The sequence below is a fragment of the Phalangium opilio genome, unplaced genomic scaffold, assembly GCF_054372755.1.
Source record: "Phalangium opilio isolate 3A_F unplaced genomic scaffold, DU_Popi_V2 ptg000528l_1, whole genome shotgun sequence".
In the NCBI taxonomy this organism is placed as follows: Eukaryota; Metazoa; Arthropoda; class Arachnida; order Opiliones; family Phalangiidae; genus Phalangium; species Phalangium opilio.
The window spans coordinates 891,552-902,648 of NW_028324242.1; the positions used below are offsets into that span (position 1 = coordinate 891,552).

Below are 11,097 nucleotides of genomic sequence, written 5' to 3' on the forward strand. Positions count from 1 at the left end.
AAAAAATGGGCAATGGCAAAAAGTAAAGCTCGAGGATGGTCCCCCACCTTTGACTGTGGGTTTCCTCTAAGTTTAGAAGCTCTCTCTCCTCTCCCTTACCCCCTATGCGAGTTAGCCAATGACGTTTGAGAAAACACCCCAACCGTTTATCGATTTTTTTGAGAGGTAGTTCATAGCGACGGCAGCGCCCCGGGACAGTAGCAGGTGAAATTGTCTACTCTAAAGGAAAATTCAAATCGACCAAGTGTTACATCGTTTAAAAATTCGGGGCGCTGATTTTTATCCTTTAATAGTCCAGACAAAAAGAAATGCAGAATAACCACCACTATCTTCTTCATGTTTTGACTTAAGAAGATCACAAATCATATCATATAACAGTTCATTCATGGATCCATTACCTTTCATACAGTTAAATATTCTAATTCTACTTCCAGTATCGTCCGTGGTAAAAAGATCGTCATTTATTAATTTTAACGTTTCCACTCACAGATGTTGCTTTACCGTATATCCGTATGCAATCTTGTTAAGCCTTAGCTAGTAGGAGTCCTTTTAAAACTGTTTACAGAACTATTTTTCAGTTGCAAATAGGCACTGGCAATGTGCAATGCCTCTCCTACGCGAGGGGGTAGGAACTGTGAGAGAGAGGAAAGGGGGTTTCTAGGTTTTCATGGCGCGGGGGATCTTCCAAGTGCTTTACTTTCCCCCCTATCTACTTTTGGCAATGGCCATGTGATCATCGATACATCTTCTTCTTCTATATATTCCTGCCCCGATTTTGTTTTTGAAATTAAATGAAAATGTTCCCGAAACTGGTCTTTAAGATACTTCCAGGAAGCTTTGGCATCTTTTTCTGTGGAAAAAATGTAAAATGAAAGTCGTTTAAGATTTTTATTTATCATAATAATCTACTTACTTATCATTTTGGTTTCAATTTCCACTTCATCCCAGGCATTTTCTAACTCATCTCGGTCTCTGTGTTTTTTATCAAATTTATTCCATATAACTTCTTTTCTCCTAATAACCTCTATAAGGTTTTCCTTCTTTTCAAGTTCTTTCAATCGTTTATCCAAAGAGGGTAGAAAGAGGGGGAGTAGAAGCTAGCGGCTTTGGCAAGGCATTTTGGGTGTTCTCGCTTTTCTTTTTTATTTATTTGTTATAATTTCCTCCTAATATCCGGTTCACCCTATTTCAACCAATAAGAAGGCAGAGAAAGATGCGCGCGCACACCGGAAGCTTAGAGGTAAACTTTCAAAGCTAGAACACTCCAGCCAAGCCTTCTACTCCCCCTCTTTCTACCCTCTTTGGTTTATCGGCCTTTAAAGCCTTTTCATTTTGTTTGCGTTCTTTTAAGGAACTCATCTCATTTACATAACAAGTTGGGAAAACCAAAATATTACCTCTCCGAGTCAAGAGGTCTACTACTACAAAGTTATTTACCTAGATATGGAATTATTTACGAAATATTGAAGCAGTATTCCAAGCATAGCAAATATACAGTAAAGCAGACGACATTTTACATCCAATAAGGGTAAATTTTGGACACATGGAAATCAGTCAATGGCAAAAAGAACAGGAAATGAAGTCTACGCTTCAGCTGTTTAACCTATATTCTGATAGCTACATTCACAACTGGTTTGCAGTGTAAACACTATCGTCTCGTCTCACCTCGACAATATTCTTAGTTTGCCAACATGAGTGTTAAGGCGTTAAATAATACCAGAAGAGAATAAGAGAGAAGGGACACACTTTATATCTCCATAATGCTTTACACTCGTAACAACAGTCTTACTAACCTCAAATCAACTACCCTTCACTGATTGCCTATCTAACTTCTGTCTTAGCTGTGACGTCACATAAGAAGGTGACGTCTCGGTTGACGAATAAAAAGTAGTTTTGTTTACAACTTTACATTGAAGGAGATAAAAATGGCCGAATTTCATGTTGATAAACGAAATCAAGCTGTGCAATTAATTTAGATACACGGGAATTGAGAACATACCAAAATCAGATAATTTGAAAGTAATAAATAGATGAAAATTAATTATTCTGAATTAATATTAAAAAATAAAAATTATTTTCAATAAAATACATACTTGATGTTATAATTACACAAGAACGAAACATCGACAGCCCTAAGCCTTTGGAGAATGAAAATCTAGCAGACAAATAGGCCGCCTGATACCGCGGAGAACTTAAAGAACTATATTTGCAGTAAATTGGTTAAAAGCTGTGTACTTGCGCAAAGTTTTCGCGGTTTTCTTGAGGTTGGTCGGACTCTCGTTACCAAAGCAGGCTCTAATGTCTCCCTTCTCTCTTATTCCCTTCTGATAATACCAAAGCTAAATTGTAGCTAGACGCACTGTTACTCAGTGCGCACGATAAAGAGAATAAAAACTATGTAGCTTAGCCCTACTAGCCTAATTGCCACCATGATCTTTTCTTCAATTAAAAAATCTTAACCTGATTAATTAAGAGTGTATTTAACTTTCGGCTCACTCTGAACCGTTGATGTCTCTTCATTTCAGACACGAAAATCAAAACCCAAAGTTTACTTCACCTCAGGCCTCACTTATTTACTTTTAATTTCATTAAGCCTATTGCGGGTAATACTAGATATACCCGCCAGAGTCTAGATCTTAGCTTTCTTCATGAAATCACTAAACCAAGGAATATTCTATATACAGATGTAGTATAGCTTAAGTAATATATAAACAGCCATTTCAAATAACAATATTAAAAGAAATCTTTGGAATATCAAAATGAAACAGAGCTTTAAAGCTACAAAAGTACAAAACGCATCATAATTACGAAAAGTGTTTCCACATATTCACTTTATATTATGGATAAAGGGAATATTATGGTTCTGTAGGATTTCTTTACACATCAAAACAAAACGAACTTCTAACGCAGCGCACTAGTGTAACAACGGACGGACACACACAGGCAAAAACATAGACTGCTTTTTAGCTCTTTCCGTATTAATTTTGAATTGAGAAACAAGATTATCTTAAATATTAAAATAAATATAATTAATATTTAATATTTTCTTCGTTAGTTATTCGCCTTATTGAACGTTACATCGTTTTAAAAAAGAACCATTAAACATTCTTGAAAGACTTGACTAATATTGACGTTTGAAATGAAGCATACTGCGGTTGCTCGCCTTACTCAAATAGGTAGTATATAAGGGTGTCGAACTACAGCTAAAAGCAAGAACAACCGCAATTGCGAAAACCTTTGGTGGACAACCCACCCTAGGGAGGCTAGACGTTTCTCGTAACCCTAGCTGATCGCCGCGAATGTCTTAAACCAAACGATGACTATGGAGTTAGAAGCCAATAAGACAGATTGGTGTCTATGTGGAATAGACGGAAGACCAGTAGATGGTGGTGTTTAGAAGCCAGTATGTTCAGACTGGTGTCCAAGTGGGATGGACGAAGACCAGAAGATGGTGGTGATTAGAAGCCAGTATGTACAGACTGGTGTCCAAGTGGGATGGACGAAGACCAGAAGATGGTGGTGATTAGAAGCCAGTATGTACAGACTGGGGTCCAAGTGGGATGGACGAAGACCAGAAGATGGTGGTGATTAGAAGCCAGTATGTACAGACTGGTGTCCAAGTGGAATGGACGAGGACCAGAAGATGATGATGATTAGAAGCCAGTATGTACAGTTTGGTGTCCGTGTGGAATGGACAAAGACCAGAAGATGGTGGTGTGAGAACTCAAGTAGAGGAGCCATTTCCGAACCTGTGAATGCAGTTCGGAAATGGCGAACACGTTTGCTCCGATTTGGAAACTGCGAACGCGGTCACGTGGGTGTAACAACAGACACACACACAAACAAACACACCCACAAACAGACACACACGATCGTTACAGAACCTCTCCGTGACATACGTCACTCGGAGAGGTAAAAACAACAGTTAACTCCGCCGTCGCGAAAGAATCGTCTGCTTGGACTTTTAAAATAGAGTGTCACTATTCTCACCCCCGGGTAGAAATAGGCGGAAGCCTATTCCTACCCTTGGTGAAAATAGCGTAGAGGCTATATCCACCCTACCACGTGACTAAGAATTTAAGTAAGGACCGCGGTAGGGTGAAATTAGCTTGGCTGCTATTTTCACCGCTCGGTGAAGTCATGGACGGTGAATCTAGAGGACCAGCAAAGGCTAGCCTTCCACTGTATAAAATTTTCTTCCCCGCTCTTCGATCAGCTCGATGCGCGTGAACGGAGTCGTTCAAGGTTATTTCTATCACGTGATCCAGGAATTCAAAAATGGCGACCGATTTTGCTGCTCCTACTTGATATAGTGCGGTCTCGTTAGTAAACTTCCAATTAAATATAAATATATATTTAATTTATTAATAACACGCTTTGGATAGTTTTTGGCGTTAAATACTAACCTTAAAATGCCGAAAAACAAACGGTGTATGTATTCGTTGTGTCTTAATAACTCTGATCCCGCTAAGCCTCGGGTAACATATCCCAACTTTATTCCCTTTCCCCGGCCCAGAAAAGATCTTGACAAATGTAAACAGTGGATTTTGGCCTGCGGGCGTTTTGATAACCAATTAGACATTGAAAAAATTGCCAAAAAATCTTATTATATATGTGAGGAACATTTTATTGGGGGGAAGGGACCAACGCCGGAAAACCCAAACCCTGTACAGTTTCAAGAAACTTCGGAAACCTTGAAGTTAATGGTAAGTTTGAGTTTCTCATTTTTATTTGTGAAAAGAAATTAAGTCACAATTTTTAATTGGCATGCAGAATCAGTCATGGCCATCGTTAAATGAAGAACATTGTCAATCATTGAATACAAAAAGTGTTGAATGTACTTCATCTGAGTGCTTGGAAGTTAAGGACGGAGTTAAATCTAAGGAAATTATGGAATATGACAATGTTATCTGCATATCTGAGGAAGATATTTCTATCTCCAAAGAGGGACAAATTAGCAGCTCTGCCAGTTTGAATGGCACATTTAGTGACAAGTATTACAGTGAAAATCATGCTGATCAAGAAAGTGTTCTAAATTCAACTATGATTATAAATAGCTCTAATGTATGTAAATCCTTCGATTTTTACTGATAACAGTCTTTACAGGGAAAACTTTATTTACTTTTCAGGTTAACTCTGTGCATTTTGAAAGTAGTTTTCATGACAATGTTATGGAATTTAGTAAACAAGTCAGTTCTCAGACTCTCGCTGGAAAATGTATTCCTAAAAATTGGGTCTTGGTTACTGTTGATGGTGGCATTGCTTTAACAATTCAAAACATAGAGAAGGGACTAATAACTAAATCGTATGTTTTAAAAGATTGTGAGGCCAGTGGCATTCTAAAAATTAACGGGAAAATTATACCTGAAAACCATCCTTTAGTAAAATCGTTGCCTGAAATTACTAGTGTAGACGCCCTATTTAAACTCCTCGATGCTGTGAATTCATTTCCACTATGTACTGGTATTATTCAAGAGGAACTTCAGAAGCACTTTGCTACTAAGGAAAAAACTGCGGGCTACATAAACAAATTTGACGAGGCTGTTCATTCAATAGCATGTAATATAGTTTTGAGTCAGCATAAGAAACAAAACAAAATTAACTTGGAAACTAAAGATTTATGTGAGCCATGCACAAAATACCGCAGAGTTTTGATAAATAGCATTATTCGTCAGAGGAAATCCAATTCGACCAAACATGGCGAAAGAAGAAATTGTTACTTACCACGAGACAAGTTAATAAAAAAGTTAAAAACTAAATCTCAAAGAGTTATAGACCATAGGAAAAGAATCAAGAAAATCAAAAGTAAGATTAAGAAGGATAGCAAACTGTGTGGCCAATATTTCCACGACAAAGACAGCAAATTCATCGCAGATAAGTTAGAAGAGCAAAAGAAAAGTTTGCCTAAAAATTCCTTTAAGAGATTATTTGTGGAACAGCAATTAGCGATTATGAGAACAAAAACAAAAAGGCAGCGTAGGTGGCACCCTAAAATCATCAAGTGGGCTATTCATCTGCACAAAAAATCCTCCTCCGCTTACAATGCTATGCTTACGAGTGGAATTTTTGAATTGCCATCCAAACGAACCTTGTACAATCACAGTTCACATGTTGGACTTAACTCGGGATTCAGAGAAGAAAGTTTAATTCAGGCAACGGAAATGTTTAACAAAGCTTGTCCTGAAGAGCATCAAAAATTCGTTTCAGTTATTTTAGATGAAATGAAGATCAAGGACGACATCATTTATCGAGCTAGTACAGGCGAGCTAGTTGGCTTTAGTAATTTGGACGACACTGGGAATGAAATTTTAAAAATAAGAAATCAAGGTGATGATTTACCAGAAGTAGCAACGCACGTCTTACAAGTAATGATTAGAAGCATTACTGGTAATTTTAAGTATCCGCTTGCATATTTCCCTTGCAAGGACATGAACTCGGATAGCCTTCATCGAATCATTTCAGAAGCAATATCAAAATTAGAATTTAATGGCATCAAAGTGTTAAGCGTTATTGGTGATGGAGCAAGCACAAACCGTAAAATGTTTCAAAACTTCGTTCAGGATGGTTTTCGGTGGAAAAATATATATGCCTGCGATGAAGATCGGTATATATATTTTATATGTGATCCCCCTCATCTTTTGAAGACAGCTAGAAATGGAGTTAGCAATAGCAACTTTCATACCAAAACAAAACATCTAATCAAGAACGGGCAACCAATTTTGTGGACGCATCTTTTAAATTTATACGATTTAGATTACCAAAGAACTGTTAAACTTGTGCCGAAACTAACAAGGGACCATTTATTTTTGGATTCACACTCCAGAATGAGAGTTGGCCTTGCAGCCCAAGTTTTCAGCGAAGCAGTGGCAAATGCGCTAGAATTTGAGTTTGGAGATGTGTGCCGTGAAACTGTGAAACTAATTAGATTAATGAACAAATTTTTTGACTGTATGAATTCAAGAAATTTCAAAGAAGGAATTTTGAAGCGTAATCCCAACTTGGCCCCCTTTTCTAATGAAAATGATGAAAGATTAAAGGTAGGTTAATGGTTTTTTCACACAAGTTAGATAGACAAAAACAGAATCTTCTCTTATTTAGTGGCTGGAAGGACCCTTCTTACAGTATTTTGAAGAGTGGCAAATGGAAGTTGACAGATTGCCTAAAACCGTTAAAGCAGCTGATAGGAACAAGATGTCTCTAAGTAGAGAAACTGTTCTGGGTTTACAGATGACAGGTAATATAATTATGTTTATGGGTAAAAACTATATTAATAATAACAATAAATCTTCACGTGAAATTTTCAGCCAAATCAATTCCTGCTATAATTCGATTTGTACTAAGAAAAAACGCTAGGTTTGTGCTAACAAACCGTTTAAATCAAGATTGTTTAGAACAAGAATTTGGCAAACAGAGAGGTTCATGTGGAGGCAATAACAATCCTGATATTTTACATTATGCGCAAAACATTGACCGATTCAAAGATTTGGATGAAATTATTAAAGCTCCTCAAACTGGAAACACTTTTATCGAAAATTAATGGAAAGGCTTAATTTTTTTGGCATTTTTTTTTTAAATTTAGTAACTCATTAATGTGTTTTATCACAAGCAGTTGAAAAATAAAATTTTTACAAAATCATTTTTCTTGAAATTTGTTTCAAAATTTATTAACGCATTAATGCGCTATATCACAAGTTGAAAAATAAAAATATCACAAAATTGTTTTTCTAAACTAAAAAAATATCACAACCATTACGGTCCTGGACTATACCCTTTACTTTAAGGGGTAGCGTAAAATCTTTCCTAATCACAGTTAGATTTTTATCTTTGGCGTTTCCTGAAGCTTTCTTGTTTTCCTTGCACTGTTTCAACCCTTTCCGCAAACTTGCCTGCGATCTTAAATTTTCATTCTTCTTCCCAAAATATTTGGCTCGTAAATATAGTTGCAATCCATTGCCCCTCAATTTTAGATAACTTTCAGTCAGTTTCCTTAGAACGAAATCTTCTTTCCCATTAGGAACTTCAGAACACTGTAATAAAGTCTTCCAACTATCCTTCACAGTGTCATTTTTAATAACAGCATCTCTTGCCTCCTCCCTTCGTCTTGGATTATTATCTGCGAGGGTCTTTCCATCGTAAAATTTGTTTATTATTTTGTCAATTGTTTGGAAAAAAATAAACGTGCCCTTTTTGACATAGAGCAGGCCCCCTCTATCATTCAACATAACCCAGCTAGTAATTTCCAAGTTAGGTAACTCCTCGGATAGATACTGTTTAATGTCATTTCCTGCACCTTTAATAGCAAGGCTATCTCTAAGATTAAAATCCCGCGCTATCGCTTTGCTTTTGCAAATAGAATTAACTGTCGAGCCAGCAACAAAGTACAATATCTGAAGCTTTCTGAGAACTTCTTTAGTGTCAAACTTGACAGGAACATTTATGCTTTTAAGACTGTCGGATTCCTTTTGAAATTCCACTTCTACTCTTTCTACATGTATTTCTAACAAATTTAAAAGGTGTCTAAGTAGCTCTGCAGCACAGTATTTTCTTAAGTGATAGTCAACGCAAGCAAAAATCTGCAGTAATTTATAGAAAAAAATATTAATTTTTGAATAAGAACAATTAGCTTAAACACCTCACAGGAGGGGCAAATGAAGATAAATATGACATTGCATCCTCTAGTATCTTCTCATTTGACTGTAGTAGTTGAGCATCTGTCCAAAATCCTTTAGCTTCTCGTAATGTTAAATCACTTAAAGCTTCAAAACCTCTATCCCAAGGAGGGATTTTCTTGTCTCTAACCGCACAACTAAAATCTTCTAGTACTAATCTTAGTTCAATCACCGTTCGTGGTTCATTATATTTTCGTAATAGAGACAACTTCCCCACGCTCGTCACCAAATAGTCTTGGAACTCTTTTTGTGAAATTCCTAGGTATTATAACATTATCAATTATATACCTAAAGTTTGGAACAAAATGTTTAATAAAGCATTACTTGACTTAGGGGTTCCCTTTACTCTTTTCTTGGGAGGAGATTTTTGCACTGCTATGTTTTCCCGAACAAGAACATATGGTTTTTTGAATTTCAAGCTAAGCTCGTTATTAGTCCACAATACTGCAGAATGTTCGTCAGGTTGAGGAAGATTTAAAACTAAATCTATATTTTCATTTATTTCCAGCTCCTCTAGCTTGTTTTCTGGCCTTTAAATATAATTATATGCTTAAATTTCAAGTTTCAATTAAAACAAGATTAAAAACAATCTGAATGTCTGCCTGAGTTGGGGGAGTTCTTGTATAAAATATGAACCAAGGCTTAATGAAATGGAGATAATAACTAACAGATCTAGGCTATTATGTTATTTAAAACTAATGTATTTAGTTTAGCACTTTGTAAAATTGCAAGCCATTAATGTTAATTACCTTTTAGAATATAGGTGATCCTCATGTGGAACGTTTCTTGGTCTTTTCTTATCGCCCTCGAACCTAAGCGACCTAAACACACGCGCCATTTTGATTTTCTTAAATGGCCTTGAAGGACTCCCTCTAGTTTGATCGGTATACGGGGTTGGAAAACGAGGGGGTTTGCTGGTCCTCTAGATTCACCGTCCGTACCCATGGGAAGAAGAATGAAAATTTAAGATCGCAGGCAAGTTTGCGGAAAGGGTTGAAACAGTGCAAGGAAAACAAGAAAGCTTCAGGAAACGCCAAAGATAAAAATCTAACTGTGATTAGGAAAGATTTTACGCTACCCCTTAAAGTAAAGGGTATAGTCCAGGACCGTAATGGTTGTGATATTTTTTTAGTTTAGAAAAACAATTTTGTGATATTTTTATTTTTCAACTTGTGATATAGCGCATTAATGCGTTAATAAATTTTGAAACAAATTTCAAGAAAAATGATTTTGTAAAAATTTTATTTTTCAACTGCTTGTGATAAAACACATTAATGAGTTACTAAATTTAAAAAAAAAATGCCAAAAAAATTAAGCCTTTCCATTAATTTTCGATAAAAGTGTTTCCAGTTTGAGGAGCTTTAATAATTTCATCCAAATCTTTGAATCGGTCAATGTTTTGCGCATAATGTAAAATATCAGGATTGTTATTGCCTCCACATGAACCTCTCTGTTTGCCAAATTCTTGTTCTAAACAATCTTGATTTAAACGGTTTGTTAGCACAAACCTAGCGTTTTTTCTTAGTACAAATCGAATTATAGCAGGAATTGATTTGGCTGAAAATTTCACGTGAAGATTTATTGTTATTATTAATATAGTTTTTACCCATAAACATAATTATATTACCTGTCATCTGTAAACCCAGAACAGTTTCTCTACTTAGAGACATCTTGTTCCTATCAGCTGCTTTAACGGTTTTAGGCAATCTGTCAACTTCCATTTGCCACTCTTCAAAATACTGTAAGAAGGGTCCTTCCAGCCACTAAATAAGAGAAGATTCTGTTTTTGTCTATCTAACTTGTGTGAAAAAACCATTAACCTACCTTTAATCTTTCATCATTTTCATTAGAAAAGGGGGCCAAGTTGGGATTACGCTTCAAAATTCCTTCTTTGAAATTTCTTGAATTCATACAGTCAAAAAATTTGTTCATTAATCTAATTAGTTTCACAGTTTCACGGCACACATCTCCAAACTCAAATTCTAGCGCATTTGCCACTGCTTCGCTGAAAACTTGGGCTGCAAGGCCAACTCTCATTCTGGAGTGTGAATCCAAAAATAAATGGTCCCTTGTTAGTTTCGGCACAAGTTTAACAGTTCTTTGGTAATCTAAATCGTATAAATTTAAAAGATGCGTCCACAAAATTGGTTGCCCGTTCTTGATTAGATGTTTTGTTTTGGTATGAAAGTTGCTATTGCTAACTCCATTTCTAGCTGTCTTCAAAAGATGAGGGGGATCACATATAAAATATATATACCGATCTTCATCGCAGGCATATATATTTTTCCACCGAAAACCATCCTGAACGAAGTTTTGAAACATTTTACGGTTTGTGCTTGCTCCATCACCAATAACGCTTAACACTTTGATGCCATTAAATTCTAATTTTGATATTGCTTCTGAAATGATTCGATGAAGGCTATCCGAG

The 11,097-nt window shown here is 36.2% G+C and overlaps 1 protein-coding gene across 1 annotated transcript; it reads right to left on the minus strand.

Annotated features, from left to right (window-relative positions):
• Positions 1-7,636: 7,636 nt before the first annotated feature.
• On the minus strand, positions 7,637-9,772 carry LOC149588934 (uncharacterized). The gene is made up of 4 exons (XM_089862014.1): positions 9,419-9,772; positions 8,994-9,199; positions 8,638-8,927; positions 7,637-8,573 (listed from the first exon to the last, which is right to left on the minus strand). Exons 1-4 carry the CDS (start codon positions 9,505-9,507, stop codon positions 7,725-7,727), a joined length of 1,434 nt encoding a protein of 477 aa, XP_089718140.1. The 5' UTR covers positions 9,508-9,772; the 3' UTR covers positions 7,637-7,724.
• Between the last annotated feature and the right edge of the window lie 1,325 nt (positions 9,773-11,097).

What these genes read in the sequence shown, in the direction of transcription:
- LOC149588934 (XM_089862014.1), bottom strand. Translation starts at nt 9,507, where the DNA reads ATGGCGCGTGTGTTTAGGTCGCTTAGGTTCGAGGGCGATAAGAAAAGA. An exon ending in GATCACCTATATTCTAAAAG is followed by an intron (nt 9,200 to 9,418) that starts GTAATTAACATT and finishes TTATATTTAAAG; the next exon opens with GCCAGAAAACAAGCTAGAGG. An exon ending in TATCTTCATTTGCCCCTCCT is followed by an intron (nt 8,574 to 8,637) that starts GTGAGGTGTTTA and finishes AAATTACTGCAG; the next exon opens with ATTTTTGCTTGCGTTGACTA.